Source organism: Lethenteron reissneri, chromosome 65 (assembly GCF_015708825.2).
Source record: "Lethenteron reissneri isolate LAM-NWPU_2019-01 chromosome 65, ASM1570882v1, whole genome shotgun sequence".
Taxonomy (NCBI): Eukaryota; Metazoa; Chordata; class Hyperoartia; order Petromyzontiformes; family Petromyzontidae; genus Lethenteron; species Lethenteron reissneri.
Window position 1 is genome coordinate 11,211,301 of NC_083843.1, and position 23,695 is coordinate 11,234,995.

The 23,695-nt window shown below is 46.5% G+C and overlaps 1 protein-coding gene across 1 annotated transcript; it reads right to left on the bottom strand.

Moving 5' to 3' along the window:
* Nucleotides 1–311: 311 nt before the first annotated feature.
* LOC133359598 (FYN-binding protein 1-like) lies at nucleotides 312–18,158 on the bottom strand. The gene is made up of 5 exons (XM_061578061.1): nucleotides 17,786–18,158; nucleotides 14,330–14,411; nucleotides 9,858–10,172; nucleotides 8,557–8,667; nucleotides 312–6,880 (listed from the first exon to the last, which is right to left on the bottom strand). The coding sequence occupies exons 3-5, from the start codon at nucleotides 10,159–10,161 to the stop codon at nucleotides 6,573–6,575; spliced, it is 723 nt and encodes a 240-aa protein (XP_061434045.1). The 5' UTR covers nucleotides 10,162–10,172; nucleotides 14,330–14,411; nucleotides 17,786–18,158; the 3' UTR covers nucleotides 312–6,572.
* Between the last annotated feature and the right edge of the window lie 5,537 nt (nucleotides 18,159–23,695).

Below are 23,695 nucleotides of genomic sequence, written 5' to 3' on the forward strand. Positions count from 1 at the left end.
TTGAACAATTCTAATTCTCAATGATTCTCACTTTAACATTCATGATTCTCGCTTTAAAAATTCTAATTCTCGCTTTAACGTTTATGATTCTCGCCTTAACAATTCTAATTCTCAATGATTCTCACTTTAACATTCATGATTCTCGCTTTAACAATTCTAATTCTCGCTTTAACGTTGATGATTCTCGCCTTAACAATGACGTGTGTAATTACGTCAGGTCTTGGGATTCAGATCTTGCCGCAGGAGACAGTTCTTCATAACGACAATGATGCACGAGTTTAGCAAAGAATCACTCGGAAACCTGTTTTTAATTCTAAGCAACTTTAATATCAACTTACTCTAATATGCAGAACTCTTATCAACAGTAATTAATAGCAACGATAGTATACATGCAAATATACCTACTCATCAATCCGTATTAAATGACAAAAAAACAAGTATTGGCTAATATTCACGATCACGTGATAAAAACAATAGGCAGACCCTAAAATAGCAATATGCGTACGGAATGCATGTCCGAAAATATGCGTATCAAATGGTTATAAGCATCAACAATCGGATCTCCCGATCACGTGATCAAACAATACGTACAGGCTAACCCACAACAACAGTATCAATGTCAGCATACGTGTTCAAAAATTATCCTTATCAAATGTTTAGAAGGCATCAACGATCAGATTTGCAAGATTATGCGATTAAAAGTAAAACAGCTACTATCTCAGAAATTCCCTAGGTCACTCATTAATTTTTACCGACTTATCCCAGACCGTATGGTGTAATAGATATTGTTAATTAAAAATATACAAAATAGTCATATTAAACCTTTTGATCTGAGGTACATCATCATATACATATCATCAAGTTAACGTTAATACCATGATGTTTGAAAATATTCCTATTTGGTGGTGGTCAATCCAACCTTACAACTTCCCAAGCCAAGGCTTGTGGATAATACTGGTCAACACACTTTTTCTGGCATAAGGTATTCCAACGGTTTTAATGTAATTTTGGGGTGCTGATTCCAAATCTGGCATTAGTTTTTGTCTATCACATCAGGTTTTTTAGATATCAAATATTGCATTTTCAATTAAAACTGCAGAAGAAAAATATTAAACTAATGTGGATATCTACATAAAATGATATTATAAACACACTATCCTAAAAATACAGCACCATATTTTAACACTAAAGCAGTCACTGACTCGCAACAACTTGCAATCATAAGTGACGGCGTTAATTTCGGGTAAAATCAATGAAGATGGAGTATGCCTATACCTAAAAATGAGATGTGATAAAGCAAATCTGAGATCAGATTTGGAATCGGCACCCTGAAATTAGTCTAAAACAGCTGCAAAAGTCCAGGCCAGAAAAAAATATTTTTTTTGTTGACCAGTGTTATCAACCTCCAGAGGGCGATGCAGCAGGGGGTGCTGTTTTAGCCTTTGTTGTCTCAAGGGAGTTCACAGGCCTCCATTATGGCGGTGTGTTTTTTAGAACGCGCTAAATCCAGATAGAAAAAAAGAACTATTACGTAAAAAATAGGCGATATCACTCTTAATTATTTTTTTGGAAAAGGCAGGAGGGAGGAGAAACCACTCCGAAAGAGCAGCGTTGGCAGTTGAAGGCAACCACTGACGACGCTTCACGTCCATCAGGGTAGGGTACGGGTATCGGGTACCCGATTGCGACCTCTGGTGTAGAGGTGGAGTGGGTGACATCACGTCACGCGTGCCCTCGGAGAGAGTGGCGTCGCGGGACGTGACGTCAGGTGGGCAATGCGGGGTGGGGGGGGCCTGCAACAGACCTGGGTCTGTTGCACACCAGCCTACTGCACGGGCTTAACCAGGAACCAAGCCACGGTCCAATGGCAGGCGGTCCACCTATTCCAACGGCCGAGGCCGCGTGGAGTAGCGGCCTGCCCGCGGTGCGTCGCCAGTGCCCCCACCGAAGCGCCGCCAGGGGTGCCTACACTGGTGGATGTGCCAGCGGCGCAGCCGCTTCCTGCCGGCGCGCCGCCGGTTCCAACGGCCGGGGCCGTGCGGGGTGGCAGGCCGGCGGCTCACACTCCGACTGATGCTGCTGCTGTTGTGGAGTGACTCATGCAGCCAGCTATGGCTGCAGAGTTTGGTAGTACGTGTTGTTTACGTCGTTTATTGTGAAAATTCGGTCACAGTTCCTATGACCTGCACTGTTTCATTGCTTTTATGTCTTTATTTTGGTGATTTTCGAAAAGTTTTTTGGTTTGGCCATGTTTGTTTGTTGTAGTACAGAGTTTGACTGATGGCCTTAATCTAAGTTGTCTTGTGGTTGTTGTTGTTGTTTTACTTGCATCCCACTGGGATATTTGCACAGGGTTGGTGTACGGTGATTTTTCTGCAATATTTTGCTGTCTTTTCTTGGATTTTCTGTTTGCACATAGTCACTTTAAGATGTTTTCTTGTTCATGTTTTTGTTTTTTGTTTGTTGCGGTTGCACCCGATTCAAGAGCCGAATGGCTCACAGGGCTATACCAAATAAATGAACTTTGAACACACGCGCTTAAGAGGCATGCGTATCCACTGACGGCCGGGGGCGGGCCGGCTTCTACATCCCCGACCCACGGGGCCTCTTTCCATGGTCCGGGGGGGTGCCCTGTTCTTACTTTATCATGTGACGTGCTGCCCTAAGGTTGTGGGGTTCGAGTGGGCGCACGTGTGTCCCCGCTCTCAGGGTGATTGCAGCCGGGTTGGCTGTGTTTTTTTCACGGCGGGGGGGTGATGTAGAGGTGTAGTGGGTGACGTCACGTCACGCGCGCCCTCAGAGAGAGTGGCGTTGCGGGACGTGACGTCAGGCGGGCCGTGGAGGATGGTGACGTCATGCCCCACGGGGGTATTTAAAGGGGGACCCGGGATGGAAGCGGGGTTCGTCGGGGGTAGGAGTGGGGACTCGGGTAGTTGGTCCTCACACGAGGCTAGGGGAGGCTACTCCGCCCAACCGGCCGAGGTTGGGGGTGGTCCCGGGCCGGGGCAAGGTGGAGAGCCGAGTTAGCCGGGGTGTAGGGATCACAGTACCCTGTCCCCTGGGGAGTTATTGGCTAGGGGGGTGTTGGTCCGGCGTAAGCCCTTAAATAAACATGGCGTGAGCCCCTAACAGCAACCTGCCTCGGAGTCGTGAATTGCACCTCAACACTAGTATACTACACTATACACTGCACTATACACTACATTACTATAAACTACACTCAGGGACGTACGGTCAGGGGAGGCACACCTGTCATATACTCCAATGAAAATAGCTGTTACGAAAAAAACTAATTTCCACTGATCTGTGTTATAAATGTCATTTCTGTATGATTCCAATAATGACAGAGAGACAGTAACAGGCACGCGCTTATTGCCCGCGCTTCATCCAGTTTCTGAGGGGTTGCAAAATCAGAGGGGAGGCTCTCTGTATTTGCAGCGGAGCTCCGCAAATTTGGCGATTTTGAATATCAAAATTTTTGGAATCATACGGAAATGACATAACACAGATCAGTGGAAGAATCTAAATTTTTATTGTATTATTTTTAACTTCTCGTAACAGCTATTTTCATTGGAGTATAACAGGCGAGGCTGTGCCTTCCCTGCCTCGCCTCACCGCACGTCCCTGACTACACTGTATACTACACTACTATACACTACACTATCCATTGCACTATACACTGCGCTATACACTACACTATACACTACACTATCCATTGCACTATACACTACAATATACATTACACTATACACTACACTATACACTACACTATACACTACATTATCCATTGCACTATACACTGCGCTATACACTACACTATACACTACACTATCCATTGCACTATACACTACGCTATACACTACACTATACACTACACTATCCATTTCACTATTCACTGCGCTATGCACTACACTATACACTACACTATCCATTGCACTATACACTACGCTATACACTACACTACACTATCCATTGCACTATACACTGCGCCATATACACTACACTATACACTACACTATCCATTGCACTATACACTGCGCTATACACTACACTATACACTAGTGCTTTCTCTGTAGTTGTCACAGTCTGACTTGTCACATTTTTAGAAGACAGTGACGATGATGGCATCTTTCAATTCGTTGGGAAGGTCTTTATCATTCCGGATCCTGGCCATGAGGGAGTGCAGGTGTTCTAGTTGGCGTTGTCCTCCATGTTTGTAAATCTCAGCAGGAATCTGGTCTAGCCCACGAGCTTTGTTCTCTTTCATTTGCTTGATAGCTTAAGCCACTTCAAGCAACGTTGGTTCTCCAACTAAATCCTCAGTGGTAGAGTGTTGCGGAATCCCATTGAATATAGAAGCGTCTACAACAGCATTGCAGTTGAAAAGAGTGCTGAAGTGTTCCTGCCAGCGGGAGATGATTGCACTTTTGTCTTTGAAGATTTCTGTCCCACCTTTAGACTGGAGTGGTGCAAGGCCCTGTTTTGATGGTCCATGTACGACTTTGGTTGCTTGAAAAAATGTATGTGGGTTACTAGAATCTGCAAGATGTTGTATTTCTTCTGCTTTGTTTCTGAACCAGTTCTTGAGTTCCCGGATTTTAGTTTGTACTTCCCATTTGGCCTCCTTATATGATTGTTTTTTTCTGTCTAGACTGTTTGTGTTGTTCCCAGGCGATTAATGCTTTCTGCTTCCTGTCAATGAGGCCTGTGATTTCCTGGTCGTTGTCATCAAACCAGTCATATTTTTTCCTTCTTATGTAGCTAATGGTGTTTTCACAGCTGGTTCTAACTGCCGTCTTCAGTTATGTCCAGTACTTATGAATATTTTCCTGAAGCCTGTTTGGTGCAGAGTCTTTGAGCTAGTTGTTATTTCAGTCGGGCCTGTACTGCTGGGTCTTTTCCTCTGTAGTTTTGGTCGGTTGATGTGTTTGTGGTTTAGTTTGAGATTCATCACTGATCGAATTATAATATAGGTTTTTGGGTCAGATCGCGTTATGTATAAATGTGTCGTAACCCTCCACCACCCGACACGGCCAAACAGTAAAAAATGTGTCACGTTTTTCAAAGGACAAAATAATTCACTTCTTTAGCCCACCGGTGTGTTGAAGAGAGAATCAACAGCATTTTAAAGTTTGAGTAGTACGACGTTTCGCTGATAGTAGTAGGTCTCCTTGGTGTCTTCTTCAGAGTCCAGTGTTGGTGCATAGGTGCTGATGATGGTTACATGTTGGTCTTTTGCGAGTTTCAGGACGTAGGGTCATAAAACGCTCCTTGATACCAATTGGAAGTTCACTTGAGCTGTCGATGAACACGTTGTCTATTGCAAACCCTACACCATGCAGGCGTCGTTCATGTGCTGGTTTACCCTTCCAAAAGAAGGTGTAGCCTCCACGTTGCTCAGTCAGTTGGCCTTCATATGCCAGACGAGTTTCGCTGAGGGCGGCAATATGGATATTCAATTGTCTCAGCTCGCTCGCCACAAGAGCTGTTTAGCGCTTTGGATGTTGCGAGTTTGAGTTGTCTGTGAGGGTCCTGACATTCCAGGAACCAATATTTAGGTTATATTTATTTTTGTTTCGACCGCAATTTTTGATGCTCCCTCTGGTCACGGTAAGCCAGACAGGATGTTGCTAGGCAGATTGGATCTATGTGGCTGCTCAGTCACAGCTACAGCTGCTGGGATGCACTCCTGCCTAATCTGAGTGCACGACAACCTTCTAATGCACTATGAGACCTCCTTTACCAGTGGCAAAATACCCCAGGCTCTCAATACTCTGATAGTGCGCTGTTTTTGAGTTGTACACCTTTTGGCGTCATCTGGTCCAACACCAATGGAGACTAGGCTTTAAGAAAGCTGTCTCGGGTGTGGACAAATCAACTCCAAGGACAGTGCATATCATTATCATTATCAGAGTTGTTTATTTTTGTTTGCATTTTGACTGCTTGTGTTGTGGTTATTGCAAACATGATGCCTTGTATAAAGGTGTCAGTTTTTGTACCAGTTTAAAGGGTAAAAACCTACTACTATAACCTTCTAATAGCTATCGCCTTGGTGTTGGTTTTTTACTAGGAGCTTCTAGCTGCATAGGCCTCCCCCACTCGCCACTTGCCAATTGCCCAAAGACTTTGGGTGTGTAGTGTGGTGGTGCGATAGCACAGTTTCCCTGGAGGGTGCCAGTGCGTGAATTAATTTACATGCAGTGTCTGTTGCACACCAGCCTACTGCACGGGCTTAACCAGGAACCAAGCCACGGTCCAATGGCAAGGCAGAAAAGCAAGACAATTGGACGGCTTTTCCTGAAGCTCCAGATATTCAGTGGCTTCTCCGCCATATGCCATTGGCCATCTGGAACGTGGCTCATCCGCCCCACCGAGGTGGAGTGGATACACTTGGTATCCGCCCGGGATTTTATCAGGGTTTACTCCCTTAGCCTAAGTGGCTAACCAGTGCCCCGTTAGCCAGCGAATTTCCAGGTTGCGTCCAGACAGGCCTTCATGGTTACCGAAACGGCCCAGGTGGTCGAACCACCCACCATACTTCGCCCTGTCCGGCAAATCCTGTACTTCACCTGTTACCACCTCCCACGACGTGGACGAGGGGTTGGTTTTTTAGGAGGTTCAGAATCGCGTAGTTTCTCTCGTTCACGACTGTGGTTCTCTTTGGCCTCTACGTTCCGCCCGTGGTTCTCGCTCGCCTCGCTGATGGAGGAATCCATGTGCAGGTAGTCCGAGACGACGTCGTTGGACCGCGGCATCTCGTGGACCTGCGGCGGCTCATCATTTGGCGGCGGCAGTGGTGGGTGGGTTGGTTCGTGGTTGGTGGTGGTGGTGGTGGCTGGTGGGTTGGTGGGAGGTGGGTTGGTGGTTGGTGGTGGGTGGGCTGATGGTGATGGTGGTAACAAACAAAAAAATATCCGATGAGCTATAAAGCTTTGTCAAATAAAAATATGGGTTTTTTTTGTAATCATCTTTGCAATACAACAGGAGTTGTGTTAAGATGTTCAAACACAAAATAGACGACATTTCTTCTTTTGTAAGGAATCAAGTTACTAGTGGCATTAACCACACACACGGTGCTTGTGGTGAACATGCAAACAACATGGCTCTTATAATAATAATAATAACAACAATAATGTTGGATGGCATTGTCTTTGAAACTGATTGGTCAATACCAGAGACAGCAGCCTTTTTTTATGATCGAGTCTCACCACCAGTGTCTCACTACCCTGTATCTCACTACCCTGTATCTCACTACTCAGTGTCTCGCTACTAAATGTCTCAATATCCAGTGTCTCGCTACCCAGTGTCTCACCACCCAGTGTCTCACTAGCAGTTTCTCACTACCCAGTGTCTCACTAACCCGTGTCTCACTACCCAGTGTCTCACAACCCAGTGTCTCACTAGCAGTTTCTCACTACCCAGTGTCTCACTAACCAGTGTTTCACTACCCAGTGTCTCACAACCCAGTGTCTCACTAGCAGTTTCTCACTACCCAGTGTCTCACTACCCAGTGTCTCACTACCCAGTGTCTCGCTACCCAGTGTCTCGCTACCCAGTGTCTCGCTACCCAGTGTCTCACTACCCAGTGTCTCGCTACCTATTGTCTCACTAACCAGTGTCTCGCTACCCTGTGTCTCACTACCCAGTGTCTCGCTACCAAGACTCTCGATTATAATCCGAGCGTGCGATTTATCTGGCTTGTGGATTAAACCACGCGCCCGAGTTCATGACGTAGCATCTACTGCTGCTACAAGTTTTTACTTGTACCAAGTATAAGACCCCATTGCTGAGCTTTCTTACAGCATATTTTTCAGAAACGACTTTCCACATTTTAGCAGCTCAACGAAGTGGTTGTTATCATCATGTGGACATTTAGAGCAGCAGCCAAATATTTCTAGTTTTGAAGCTTTCGTGACTGCAAGGATTCATATTCTTAGTTCTTTCGGTAAAGTCACGTAGGTAAAAAATTAAATTAATAAAAATAAAACAATAAAATCACGACGTTTCAGAGGCAACACAAGTCTCCGTCATCAGGTGGGACCGTCACAGCCAGATTAGCTGCTGGCTGTGACGGTCCCACCTGATGACGGAGCCTTGTGTTGCCTCCGAAACGTCGTGATTTTATTGTTTTATTTTTATTAATTTTAATTTAATTTTTTACCTACGTGACTTTACCGAAAGAACAAAGAGTGCAGCAGCCAAATACTCTAAATCCATAGAGATACATCGAGACACAGACCCATATATATGCACAGAGACCCATATTCATACACAGAGACCCATATAGATACACAGAAACCCATATATATACATATAGACCCATTATAATAGATACATATAGACCCATATAATAGATACATATAGACCCATATATATACATATAGACCCATATAATAGATACATATTTACCCATATAGATATACAGAGACCCATATAGATACACAGAGACCCATATATATATACATATAGACCCATATATTAGATACATATAGACCCATATAGATACACAGAAATCCATATAGATACAAAGAGACCCATAGAACAAAATAAACTCACCAGTAGTTACAGGGACCCGAGTATTTTGTTTGGAATCAATCTGCGTGATTTGCTGTTCATCTTGATCCAATGCAATCGAGTCGGGCTGATTAGAGTGACCAGGCTTCCCGTCTGGAGGTTGAACGAGAGAAAAGAAAAAAAATCAAATAAATACAAGCAAAATATATGCAGCCCTGATTTTGCCCATTCACTCCACTGAGGATGTTTGTCATATTTAATTTTTTATTCAAAATCTAACTAAACTCCTTTGTTTTTTACCAGGTAAGACCCCACTGAGCTATGTAGCTCTTTTTGAGCAATGACCTGGCCATCACGAATGATAGTGGCTCAACGAAGTGGGCTTATCACGTGGAAATGTATAGCAGCCAAATACTCTTTAACGCGACATGAAATGTGGAGGAATGAAAACTGGAGGACTTGGAGAGAAATCTACGCAGTGACCACCACGGGGAGAGACAGAGAGACACAAACTCCCAATATACAGCAGGCGGCAGGGTTGGCATTGTACCCACGACGTCCTGCATACCAGGCGAGGTAGTTAACATTGTACCACTGGGATTGTCTTTGTACTGTTCGCCTATTGACATTCTCTGGTCTACTAACACACTGCTAGGGGTGCAGAGACAAGGCCATACAGAAGACTGTCTTTCGTGTTGTAGGCGAATCACTTTGAAAGACAATGCCATACATTATTATCGGAACGTGTTTGCATGTTTTTCCGCAAGTATGATATGTTTGTGAGTTAATGTAGTACTTTAGGATACCTTTAAAAAGGAATCAAAAGTCTGCATTATATCTTAACACCACCTCTGGTTTTTATTATTGCCAGACATGGTTGTGTCTATAAATCACACCTAATCTTAAACTTTCATCCGTTATTTTTGTATTTCTCAAGCTTCAAAACAAACAAACCACGCGAAACAACTCGGCTTTTCGATGTGACAGGATTTGTTTTGTTCACTCACCAGCGCGATGTTTCGCGCACATGTGCCTCTTAGCAAGGAGGGTACCCGAGTTTTGGTTCCACGACTGTGGCAGCGCTGTCTGCCATCTCTGGTGTAGAGGCCAATGAGTTCCAAACACTACAATGCGTGTTATTATTACGATTATTATTGTCAAAGCAGTGTTTGCTTGCATTGTCATTGTACTTGTTCTCTAGTCTAACATGGGTGCAGAGACAAGGCCCTGAACAAGGCTGTATCTGGTGTAGGCCAATGAGTTTCAAACACAACAAAGCCGTAACATCAGTAGTATTTGTTTATATCAAAGCAGCAGCTGTGTATCGTTTTGCATTGCTTTACCACAAGCGTGATGTGTGGTTGACGCACAGGCTGAGATCCACTCCTTCAGCTGGGGGTAGTGGTCCTGTAGGCCTTCGAGAGCCCTCCAGAGCTTGAGGCACTCATCCCTGCCGATGAACTCGTTGATCAAAAAGTCGGCGCGCTCCACTTTCACGTTGATGTCTTTGGCCTCGTGGTATTTGTCGCGAAGGATCAAACCCCTGCTCTCCAAGTAGTCGAGCAGGTACGTGGGGTCCCTGCCAATCCACTTCTTCAGTTCCGGCCTCTGCACTTTGATGAGCTTGGCAGCCTCCGACTCATCCATGTCTCGAACCTCTGGTGAGTCGTGGAGGAGACACCACGCGGTGGTAAATACTGGTGTGCTGCTCTGTCTCTCTTATCTCTGTGTGTATGTATATATTGTGGAAAATTCTGGAAAAAGTAATCCCTTACCTCCGTGGTGGTGTTGAATGCTAACACTATGTGGATGTGAGCAATGCCATGGAGGGAAGGCCAATTCCTATCGGCTATACCCGTCATGGCACTTGTAGCCATCACAGAGGCCAAATGGGTGCTCTGGATGGGTGCGAGAGGCTGGTATCCCCTCCACCTTCAATTCAACGACCACTAAACTACGTGCAAATTATTGAACTAAGCTTGAGCCAGAGGATCTGTGAGGACAGGTAACTACGACTTCTCCTGGCCAACCCCCATTTGGCAGAGCCAGGAACTGAAACCATACCCTCGGGGTTCCTCCACAAACAACGATAAACCACCATGACTGGCCATGGCGAGATATTCAGGAGGTCCGATGGATCGGCTTTGGCTCCAGTCAACATAAGAGGTAGACAGTCCCCTCCTCGGGGCAGGAGACTGCCAAACAACAAGGAGTGACTGAATGAATGTAGCGGCGAGGTTTGGAAAGATGTAAGTCCCAGGCAAATTTGGGCTCTCCTTTCCATCAACAAGAGACCAGAAAGTATTGGTGGTGATTTGTTATGCCCCCCCGAAGATGAATATCAGTGGAGGGATGCAGGCAAGGCCGATGAGTCATGCCTTTCATGACCTCCTATCACAGATGCGAGCAAAAGTGGCCCCTCGGGATAGAGTCATCCTGTTGGATGATTTAATGACCGAGTGTGCCATGATGCTGGAAGCTGGGCTGGAGCAATTGGAAGGCATGGACAAGATCAGCTCAATAATAATGGTATGAGGCTGCTAAACTTCTGTGTATCCCATGGGCTTGTAATTAACAATACACTATTCCAGCATCGGCACATCCACAGAAAACAATGTATCCATGCTGAGTTCAAGAAAGAACATCTGCTACACTATATAGCGATAGAAAAGTGGATGTGGGGCTATGCCCCTGACACCAGGACCTACCATGGAGCTGATTTTTCCACCGACCATCAGCTTGTCATCTGTAAGATGTGCCTGCCATTCTTCCACTCCGCAGGTGGGTGTCCAGTAGTGTATAGTAGTGTAGTGTATAGTAGTATATACTAGTATATAGTAGTGCAGTGTATAGAATTGGCATGTTCTGTTTACGTGACAACCCTTACTAGTTGGCTGTGTCGGATGGTGGCGGGTTTTAACGACACATTTATATATTTACGCGATCTAACCCAAAAACCTCTATTATGGGTGTGTTGCGCCTTACCAAGGCTCTGTGGGTCTTCAAATGGTCACCACCCTCATGGCCCGATAGGGGGCGGCCGAGAGAGTGAGCGGGATATGTGGTGGTCAGAGGTCGCAAACGGGTTTTGATTCCTTACCCGTACCCGGCCGCACCAGGGTCGCAAACGGCTACCCGTACCCGGCTGGGTACGGGTAGCTGGGTATCGGGTAGGGTACGGGTATCGGGTACCCGGTTGCAACCTCTGGTGGTGGTAGACCTGGGGTAACCCCCCCTCCCCCCGGTAGAGAACCCAGAACCCCATGGGGTGGGGGCTGGGGGCTAGGGGCCAACGGTTCATTTCCGACCCTTCCAGAAACTTCTGGAAGGTTCTGGGAAAGGTGTGGTGTATAAAAGTCAGTCCTCTCAACGGGACCGGCAGTGTTCATCCCCTCAAGACCAGAGGTCGCAACCGGGTACCCGATACCCGTACCCTACCCGATACCCGGCTACCCGTACCCGGCCGGGTAAGGGTACCTGTTTGCGACCCTGGTGCAGCCGGGTACGGGTAGACCGTGAGTCACTGGTGAGTAACTGTTTGTCACTCATTTCCCAATGTCTTGTCTCGTCTCACAATTCAAGTTCCTAGAATCAACCCACCCGCACCTGCAACGTGTCTTCATCCCAGAGGTCGCAATCAGGTACCCGATACCCGTACCCGGCCGGGTACGGGTAGGGTATAGGTACGGGTACCCGTTTGCGACCCTGGTGCGGCCGGGTACGGGTAAGGAATCAAAACCCGTTTGCGACCTCTGCTCAAGACTAGACCAGCACCATGGGACCAACAACCGAGGCTCTTGTGAGAGCCGGGTAGCAGCGGTCCAGTGGTGGGACCCGTACCCTGGCTAGGTCGGGTCAGTCTAGCCTCCCCTAGCTCTCATAGCGGAGGACCCGTGAGAGCGTAGCCTGGAGTGTGTAGTGCACATATTCTTAGGTTTTTTCGGTAAAGTCACGTAGGTAATAAATTAAAATTAATAACTGTAGAATAAAAATAAAATAAAAATCACGACGTTTCGGAGGCAACACAAGCTTACGTCTTCAGGTGGAACCGTCACAGCACGATTGCTGTATCAAGTGAGATAAATTCCAAGAAAACAGTCCTTGTATATATACTGGTTGAGGGTGGGAGGAGCCAAGATAGGCACGCGAGAAGGGAGGTTGTACCTCCCTTCGGTTAAAGGGTGACGGGGCCGTACCCCGTAGTGTTACAGGGGCCATAACCGTAAGTGTTACGGCTATTGCCATTGTTATAGTTTATTGTAATAAAGGTGTTGCCTCCAAAATCGAAGTCCCGTTCCACGTGTATACCCACAACAGGTGTATAGTAGTGTAGTGTATAGTAGTGTAGTGTATAGTAGTGTAGTGTATAGTAGTGTCGTGTACAGTAGTGTAGTGTATAGTAGTGTAGTGTATAGTAGTGTAGTGTATAGTAGTGTATAGTGTAGTGTATAGTGTAGTGTATAGCAGTGTAGTGTATAGTATTTTAGTGTAATGTAGTGTATAGTAGTGTAGTGTATAGTAGTGTAGTGTATTGTAGTGTATAGTAGTGTAGTGTATAGTAGCGTAGTGTATAGTAGTGTAGTATAATGTAGTGTAGTGTATTGTAGTGTAGTGCATAGTAGTATCGTGTATACTGTATAGTATAGTAGTGTAGTGTATATCAGTATATAGTAGTGTATAGTAGTGTAGTGTAATGTGTGGTTAATCCTGCCACCACCCAAAACAGCCAATTAGAAAAGTTTACGACGTAAACAGAATGTGCCAATTCGTTACTAGTAGAGCACTAACCGATGTGTTTCAGAGTAAATCCACAACATTCACAATCTGAGTACGACTTTTCACAAGTAATTACAACTATCTTCATCAGGCGACATCCAGATTTGTGGAGAAATCCTCATCCTTCGTTCTTTAATCCCCCCCCCCTCACTTTGCTCAAGAAGGGTTCACAAGTGACGCCATCACATCAACCCTTATATTTAAGGAACGAAACTGGAGGATTTCTCTACAAACCTGCTGTTGCCCGATGAACCTGATTGTAATTGCTGGCAAAACGTCATGGTACTCAGAATGTAAATGTTGTGGATTTTCTCTACAACACAACCGGTGTGCTGTACTAGTGCACTACACTATACACTACACTACTCTACACTACACTATACACTAATGCTGTACTAGTGACTAATCAGCACGTTCTGTTTACGTGATAACTTTACTAATTGGCTGTGTTGGGTGGTGGCGGGTTTACCGACACATATTTAAGCAATCTAACCCAAACAAACCTCTATTATGCAAGGCCCACTGAACTATGTTGCTCATTTTCAGATGCCACCTGGTCACAAATAATAGCTTAAAGAATGACAACAGTAGTAGTACCCCAGTAATTATCCTGTAATGGGGTAATTTGTATGGGGTAAGGGTAAAAGGTAGGCTCGTTGCTTTTTACCGTTTAACTTTTACCTTCCCATACTGCCCTGCTGGCTCCACCCCCATTCACCTCGCTTCCCATTGGAGCCGAGGTGAACGGCGGCCCTCCCACACGCCCCCCAATACCCCGGGCCGTGTGATTGGGCCAGAGCCCAGCAGCAAACCCCGTTTACGCTCGCATTACATATCCATCAACGGAGTGGGCTGTGAGCAGGCAGGAACCCAGGTCACCCGGTCGCCGGGGTGTGTCGCCCAGTGTGCTGACCATTGCCCCACCGCTCCCCACGCCGAAAGCACCACGAGCAACCACCAGCAGCACAGACCGTGACCACCCCACACACATCGTGACCCCCCCACACACACACCGTGACCCCCCACCACACACACTCACCGAGTGCTGTAGCCGAGTGCTGCGGTTGCCTCCGCCTCTCTGTAGCTGCTGCGGGCTGCAACTCTCCCCCGGTCTGCGTGCACTGTGTAACAAAACATACATATTTTTGTCCCCGGGTAGTAAAGTGTTATTTTCTAATTGCTTATGCATCAAAAGTACAGAAAGTGGCTATTATTCCCCACAAACTTTGCTTTTGTGACCAGGGCACAAAAGCAAAGTTAATCATCCACTCCATTAATAATAATCAACGATATTTCTCGTAACAGACAGTCTATAATGCAGACTGTAGCCTGCTACTAAATCGGAGTAAGTATACTGGCAGTCTATAATGTAGGCTGTAGCCTGATTCTAAATCGGAGTGAGTGTATTGGCAGTCTATAATGTAGACCATAGCCGTATTTGTATCAACAACAGCAGAGTGTTAAGAAACTCACCCAGGCAAATAAACATTGGTGGACGCTTTCCTAATTTCGTTTGTCCTAAAATATATACATTGACCTAGATAGAGACCCATATGATACACAATATAGATACATAAAGACCCATATATTTTTCGATGTATTTATTATTATTTTATTACTTCCCTTCTACGTGACTTTACCGAAAGAACCAAGAAGAAGACCCATATAGTGACACAGAGACTCATATAAAGACATAGAGAGACAGAGACCCACCGAGACCCATCGAGATACATAGAAACCCATATAGATACAAAGAGCCATAGATACAGAGACCCATGCTAAAACTAAACTATGTTATTATTTTGCCAGGTGCAAGGTCCATTGAGCTACTTTGTAGCTTCTTCTTCAGAAGCGACCTGGCTAATCACACACACACACACAATGATAGCACAGGTCAACCAAGTCATTTCCCCTTCATAAGCGATGAGAGAGGCTGTGTTAGGGATGTTAATGTGAGAAATTAGCATGTTAATGTAAGATCGGAGAGGGGCCTCCAAGATGAGGGTGCGGAGGTGGCTGTGTTGTTAATGCCTCAAAAGTACAGAAGATGGCTATTATTCCCTACATACTTTGCTTTTGTGACCAGGGCACAAAAGCAAAGTTAATAATCCACTCCATTAATAATTATCAACTATATTTCTCGTAATCCAAAACACACGAAAGTGTGCTTTTTAAGGAGATGTAACATTATTGGGCGGTACCTCTTTATAACTACCAATACATGGTAACCATTAAGAAAAGTGATGATGAATAAGTAAAGTTTGCGCAAAGCACCGTCATATAGACGAGATGTAAATATAGGTGGTGCAGTGCTGTGAACCCTGAGTCCTGAGCTGGGTTCAAGGTCACGGGTAACATTAATGGTTCATGATATCTGAATCAGTCTCTCAGCTCCTCCTCTCTAGCAACCCACACTGACCAGCACGGTGTGGGGAGGCCTATGTGGCACATTAGGAATGGATCACTCTTTTAAGTATACCCTTGTGCAGCAAGGGAGTAAAGTGTGGTTCTGTGAAGGTCCTGATGTGCTGTGCAGTGCATCAATGCACGTGTGTACAGCAGCATGTGATGACTGAGTTGGGCCTGTAGGTGGCTGGCCGGGTTAATGAATAACCGCACGGGTAAACCAGCCACGTGGTGAATGGCGTCTCGGAAGAATTGCTGCGTGTAACGCGCGTTGTTGCATTTTACAGGTAAAGGACCCAAAGGTTGTTTTTGATCGTTATATAAATGTTCTAGACTTGTTCTAGACTTGTTCTAGACTTTAAGCTTGGCTTTGAATTGTTCGTTTGTGATATATGCAATTAGAGGCGTTTTAGCACTGTGCATTGTAAAGAGATGACGCACTGTAATTAGTTACTGTCATTGTAATTATCTAACTCTAATACTGTTTAGTCTATAACCATGCCCATGTACCCAGAGTATGACTACTTGCAATGCTATTGAGAATAGAACACATGTAAAGTAGTAAGCTGTACAATGGTGAGATACAGTACGTATACTGTACACATACAGTACATATAATGAGTGTAAGATACCGATATAAGTGGACGGTATAGATAGACATACAGCTTAGGATTAAAGTAATAGTCGAATAGTGATGTGCAAATGTGATTGTCAAAGACAAGGATGGTTTATAAGTAGTAGAATTGGGTTTAAGAGAAAGGGTTAATGAATAACCGCACGTGTAAACCAGCCACATGGTTAATGGCGTCTCGGAAGAATTGCTGCGTGTAACGCGCGTTGTTGCATTTTACAGAGTGATGGTGAGGTTCTTCACAAGATTAATATTAACTACAATAAATAAATGTGCTTGCCCTCGATTTGGAGCACCTGCCCACGTCCTTCATTTCGAGTGTGCAACACCTATATCCAGCAGTGGATTGACAAATGGCTGCAAATTGTTATTCAGTATTTGTGTAGTGCGAGCGTAAATGGGGTCGCTGCTGGGCTCTGGCCCAATCACACGGAACGGGGTATTGGGGGGCGTGTGGAAGGGGCCGCCGTTCACCTCGGCTCCAATGGGAAGCGAGGTGAATGGGGGTGGAGCCAGCAGGGCAGTATGGGAAGGCCGGATCTGACGATCAGGAAGGGGAGGAGTCAGCGGGGTGGGGAGAAAGAACTTGAATAAAAGACAAACGGAGACCAGCAGTGCCTGACGGAGTTTTTTTTATTACATTTGTTTCATATGTTAGCGCCCAACTGATAATTCCATAAAACGAATATATAAGGAAGCACTATCTTTGAAAGAGCGAAAATAAATAATGGAGGTCATTTTTTGTGAGACTGGTCAGAAAGTTCAGTTTTAAAACTCAAGAGCAGAAACTGAAGTTGGTTGTCAACAAAAAACCTACTCCAGTACTCACTCTAAAAGCCATTTTTTTACAAACCCTATGGGTAGTGGCAATGCCGAGTGGCTAATCGAACATGTTCTGGAGCATAGTCGAGGTTGCAAGAGGCTGAAATGGGTAATGGTCACTACCCTGGTTGTCTTGTTTTCTTCTGAATAAACTATGGGTGTAATGAATAGGACTCCCCCTGCCTTACCCAGCAAGTAATGACCATCCACATGCTGGTTCTTGGCACCAAAAAGCAGCTGTGCTTTGCGGCGGGAGATGGGGGGGCAGTGATGACATTTGTTTGGGTAGGCGAAACACTAAGTAAGGGCAGCATTGTTTTCTTTGTCACTGTGTTGGTAAAACGATGGGGCAGTGTTTATCTCACTGCACTCTCACTGCACTCGATGACCTCAGTAAGATTCAAAGCCGTGGATAATATTAGTGGAGATTGATATCCGAAGTCGCCCTCGGCTCCAACTAAGCAGCATGGTTGGTGACCGATCTAACAACCATTAACGAAGTGGCATGCGAATGACTTCATCCAGTAGTGGATTGACAGAGGAATGTGAATTGTTGGGAATGTGTTGAGTATATTAAAAGCTGAAATACAGCATTAAATATAGTGACCCCCACCCCCCCGACACACTCACACTCACCGGGTCCTGTCGCCGAGTGCTGCGGTTGTCTTCGCCTCTCTGCCGCAGCTGCTGCTGCTCCTGCAGCTGCTGCTCCTGCAGCTGCTGCTCCTCCAGCTGCTGCTCCTCCAGCTGCTGCTCCTGCCGCAGCTGCTGCTGCTGCCGCAGCTGCTGCTGCTCTTGCCGCAGCTGCTGCTGCTCCTGCAGCTGCTGCTCCTGCAGCTGCTGCTCCTGCTCCTGCAGCAGCAGCAGCTGCTGCTGCAGCTGCTTCTTCAGCCACAGCTGCTGCTGGCTGCAGCTCTCCCCCGGTCTGCGTACACTGTGTAACAAAAAAAAATTTGTCCGTGGGTAGTGAGTGTTATTTTCTAATTGCTTATGCCTCAAAAGTACAGAAAATGGCTATTATTCCCCACAAACTTTGATTTTGTGACGAGGACATTGATATTTTGAAATGTACCTGTTTTCAATAAGAAAACGGGTGAATGTGTCATTCCTTCGCGTAAAGTCCTGGACGCAAAAGCAAAGTCTGTGGGGAATAATAGCCATTTTCTATACTTTTTAGGCATACGCAACTAAACAAATAACACTTAGTACCCAGGGATAAATATCGTGTTAATAGTGTTATTACAGCGGGGGCCTGCTGCTGCTGCTGCTGTTGCCGCTGCCGGGTCCGGCCACAGCCACCTCGACCCCGACCCCCACGAAGCCGGCCACTGCACCCGCTCCGTCACACGACCTGTCGAATGGGAACACCTCCACGGTGCACCTCAGCGGCGTCGACGACGACGACGAAATGGACGAGTAGGACGACGACGGGAAGAATGATGCGTTTGAATACAGCAAAGTGAGCTCCCGTGTCACGACCTCGATGCCCAGCACGTCTAAACGGTGCCTGCGGTGTGACGAACGGGCAGCCAAAGTGGCCGCGAAGGAAAACGTTCGAATCAGATGGGCCCATCTGCTGCTGTTGGTGCTGAAGCTGTTCTTGTTGTTGATGGACGCTGGGATTGGGATGGGAATGGGTTGAGACGGTGGCACTTGCTGCTGCTGCCTGTCGGCTCCTTGGAGGCCCGACGCCGTGAACCACTGCAGGTACCTCTGCTGATCCTGCGCGCCGTGACAGAAGTTTTTTTTGACAGGAGGCGAAATGTGTTAATTAAAACAAAACAAAACCACAGAGTAATGTCTTTTTTTTAAGTAAACCGATTTTTCTTCTTTGTCATCTGCTATCATTATTAAACCATTGTCGCCGTCTTTGCAAATAGCGCTCTGTGATGTTGGGGAATTGTCAGGTGGAGCAACCGGTCTGCTTGGCGAGCGGGCGTCTATCGCGAGTGACGCCGCCGGGCTTCGGTGTGACCATGGCGAGTGGCCGCTGCCGCTACTTATTATTGTGGTTGTGACATTTAGCGGCAAGCGGCGGGAACAGCGGGGAAGGCGAGCTGACTAGGGGCTGCACGCCAGCTGTCACGCCCTGGCCAATAGCCAAACCCAACACCTCCTCCTCCACTCACACCTTCAACAACCCCACCTCCAGCACCCGAACTCCAACCCCTGCAGCCACTCGCTCCCCTCTGCCCCAACCCTGCAGGTCGCCCAAGCGCCCAACTGATAATTCCATAAAACTAAAAAATAAGGAAGCACTATCTTTGAAAGAGCAAAAATAAATAATTGAGGTCATTGTATGTGAGACTGGTCAGGAAGTTCAGTTTTAAAACTCAAAAGCAGAAACTCGAGTTGGTTGTCAACTACAAACCAACTCCAGGACTCACTCCAAATGCCCTTTTTTGACAAACCCTATAGGTCGTGGCAATGCCGAGTGGCTAATGGAACATGTTCTGGAGCATAGTCGAGTTGTCAAAAGGATCACATGATCATTGGACCTCCTTTGCCAGTACCAAAATATAATAATATGGTTTTTCCCCTTTTTTCTGGCAACAAAACTGAAACCTTTTTACGAGGATTCGTGTAACTGCATTAACCACAATTCTTGTGGTCAAAATGCAAACAAAAAACACACTGATAATATATGCATTGTCCTTGAAACTGATTGGTCCACACCAGAGACAGCTTTCTTTAAATGGAAACCCCTATCATTAGGATAACATGAGAAATGGTCACTTCCCTGGTTGTCTTGTTTTCTTCTGAATAAACGATGGGTGTAATGAATAGGACTCCCCCTGACTTACCAAGCAAGTAATGACCATCCACATGCTGGTTCTTGGCACCAAAAAGCACCTGTGCTTCATGGCGGGAGATCGGGGGGCAGTGATGACATTTGTTTGGGTAGGCAAAACACTAAGGGCTGCATTGGTTTTTTGTCACTGTTTTGGTAAAACGGTGGCGCAGTGTTTATCTCACTGCACTCTCACTGAACTCGATGACCTCAGTTAGATTCACAGCCATGGATAATATCAGTGGCGCATGTTTGGTGACCGATCTAACAACCATTAACGACGTGGCGTGCGAAGGACTTCATCCAGCAGTGGATTGACAGAGGGCTGTGAATTTGTTGGGAATGTGTTGAGTATATTAAAAGCTGAAATACAGCATTAAATATAGTGACCCCCCACCCGACACACTCACACTCACCGGGTCCTGTTGCCGAGTGCTGTAGTTGTCTTCGTCTCTCTGCAGCATCTGCCACTGCTGCAGCTGCTGCATCCGCAGCTGCTGACGCTCCTGCCACCACCGCCGATGCTGCTGCCGCGCCTGCAGCCACAGCTGCATGGCGCAGCTCTCCCCCGGTCTGCGTGCAGTGTAACAAAAAAAATGTTGTCCCTGGGTAGTAAGTGTTATTTTCTAATTGCTTATGCCTCAAAAGTACAGAAAATGTCTATCATTCCTCACAAACTTTACTTTTGTGACGAGGACATTGATAATTTGAAATGTACAATTTTCAATGAGAAAATGGTGAATGTGTCATTCCTTCACGCTGGTCACAAAAGCAACGTCTGTGGGAATAGCCATTTTCTATACTTTTTAGGCATACGCAACTAAACAAATAACACTTAGTACCCAGGGATAAATATCGTGTTACATATTGTTATCACAGCGGGGGGGCTGCTGCTGCTGCTGTTGCCGCTGCCGGGTCCGGCCACAGCCACCTCGACCCCGACCCCGACGAAGCCGGCCACTGACCCCCGCTCCGTCACACGACCTGTCGAAGGGGAACACCTCCACGGCGCACCTCAGCGGCGGTGACGACGATGAAGTGGACGAGTAGGACGACGACCAGGAGTAGTCGTCCATGAAATCGAGAAAATGGAGCCACCAGGTCTCAACGTCGTTGTCCATCACGTCTAAACGGTGCCTGCAGAGGAAAGGTGGCGAGCTGGCGCCCAAAGTGGCCTCTTCGGAAGACGGCAGCGGCAGAACGGACCCCCTGATGCTGTTGCCGCCGCTGCTGTTGTTGTTGATGGACGCGGGGATTGGGATGGGAAAGGGTTGAGACGGTGGCACTTGCTGCTGCTGCTGCCTGTCGGCTCCTCGGAGGCTCGACGCCCAGGGTGGGATGGCCATGGTGAATTGCTGCTGCTGCAGAGTTTTTTTTTGACAGGAGGCGAATTGTGTTAATTCAAACAAAACAAAACACAGAGTAATGTCTTATTTTAAAAGCAAACCGAGTTGTCTTCGTTGTTATCTGATATCATTAAACCATTAGTTATATTTCCTCCAAGTGCCTATTGGCACATCCCCGAAACTGTACCGTCCCTGGCATGGACCTGTCGAGGTCATTGAGGTTCGGTGGCCGCATTGCGTATGTATCCGATTGGGCCGGCGGTGCTGGTTAGTGCATCCTTCGCGGTTGAAAACAAGTGTTCCGTTCGGCCCGGTCGATTTATCCCCACATCCCTGGTGGCCTGTGTCTGATGTGTCTGGTGCGCCGACCACCACGTCTGAGGTAACGGGCCATAAGGAGGATTGTTCTATACTGCCTACAGGACTGGAGAACCTATTTGCCACGGATGGAGCATTGCGGACTCGTACAACGAACTGCTCATCACACCCGAGCGGACCCGTCTCTATCCGCGGGGACGGCCCTGCTGCACACACCCGTTTGTGAGTCTATGTGTAGTGTTGAGTCTATGGGCAGTGTTGAGTCTATGGGTAGTGTTGAGTCTATAGGTAGTGTTGAGTCTATGGGTAGTGTTGAGTCTATGGGTAGTGTTGAGTCTATGGGTGGTGTTGAGTCTATGGGTGGTGTTGAGTTTATGGGTAGTGTTGAGTCTATGGGCAGTATTGAGTCTATGGGCAGTGCTGAGTCTATGGGCAGTGTTGAGTCTATGGGTAGTGTTGAGTCAATGGGTAGTGTTGAGTCTATGGGCAGTGTTGAGTCAATCGGCAGTGTTGAGTCTATGGATAGTGTTCAAGTTCAAGTTAATTTATTAGGTACTAGTGGTAAGTACCCGGCGTTGCTCGGGCGAAAAAGGCAGACACACACATGGACTGACACACAGACATTGACCCACACACATAGAAACACATCGACTTAGACATACACACATATATGGTTAAACCCAGGATGGATCGTAGGCAGGCCATCCTAAATGTTTATAACCGGCGAAGATGTTCCATTAGGGGGGTCCAAGTTTCGCAAGCGTAGAGAAGGGAGGGAATGACCGTGGCCGAGAAGACCTGAAGCTTCGTGCGGAGTGATAGACCAGGTAGCTTCCACACAGTGTTACGCAGCCAATGAAAAGATAATGTGGCTCGACTGACTCGGAGTGAGACCTTTGGTGTTAAACCGGAGCCGGTCATTAGCACACTGGCAAGGTATGGGAAACTCTCCACTGTCACCACAACTGCCCCATCACCGATTGGGAGTTGTGGGGGTGGAGTGCCCGATGGTAGAAAATACCCAGGCAGGTGCTTAGTTTTTGTGGGGCTGATGGTAAGGCTCCAGGTTCAGCAACAGCACCTCAAACTCCTCCTCCGAGTGAGCAGCAATTAGCAGATCATCGGCATACATAACGTGGTTGAGCAATAGGGAGCCATCCCTTGACCGCACCCGGGCATCGATCAGCCTCCCATTGTGTCTTTACCAGATGGAAATTGTTCCGGTACAGCCATTGAAGGCTTCAGGAACTACGTGGTCTAAATATATGTAAAATAATGTGGGAGCCAGAAGACATCCCTGTTGCACCCCAAGGTGTACAGGGAATGGCTCCGACTCACGGCCACGTAGTTTGACGCGGGGCCGCTCACCATCATGAAGGTCCTTAAGGATGGTGAGCAGTGGGTGAGGGACTCGGAAAGCACGAAGAACAACCCAGAGGCCAGGCCTACTGATGGTATCATAGGCCTTGAGCAGGTCAATAAAGCACACGCATGGACTAAGACGCACACATGGGCCTACAGACACGCAAATAAATGTACTTACACTGACTAACATGGAGGCATGCACACACAGCATCTAACACACACGCACATGGACTCAGACACACATATGGACTCACACACACAAGCAGTACATGCTGACGTTTTGTATGTTAAATGTAAAAGCTAAATGTGTGAATGTGTGTCTGTTGGAAATGTTAAGCAAACTTGGCGACACGCAGTTTGTTAAAAAGGGAATAGGGCGATTCTAAAGTAATCTACAACCCTCGATTCCTTCGCAACGATTTCAAAGAATCGCTTTTCACGCTTGGGTTACATTTTAAATTACAGAGTTTTATTTTCATTGGTATGTTATGTTTTAAGTTTTCTGAAGTTTTAAAATGTATATTTGCCCCGGGCAACGCCGGATATTTCCCGTTCGTAGCAGTTTATATCGACTCTATAACCAACTTATAGTAAACGGCAATCGGCCGATTCTAAAGGAGTCTACAACCTTCGATTCCTTTGCGCGATTCAGAGAATCGATTCTTGGTTCGGTCGGGTTTAAAATTCTAATTACACAGTTGTATTTTCATTGGTATGTTATGTTTT

Excerpts from the sequence above, each read along its gene's own strand:
- LOC133359598 (XM_061578061.1), bottom strand. The coding sequence starts at position 10,161 with ATGGATGAGTCGGAGGCTGCCAAGCTCATCAAAGTGCAGAGGCCGGAA. Across the intron at positions 8,668-9,857 it reads AACCACACATCACGCTTGTG|ACGGGAAGCCTGGTCACTCT; the intron begins GTAAAGCAATGC and ends TTCAACCTCCAG. Across the intron at positions 6,881-8,556 it reads TCGGGTCCCTGTAACTACTG|CCCACCCACCACCAACCACC; the intron begins GTGAGTTTATTT and ends CATCACCATCAG.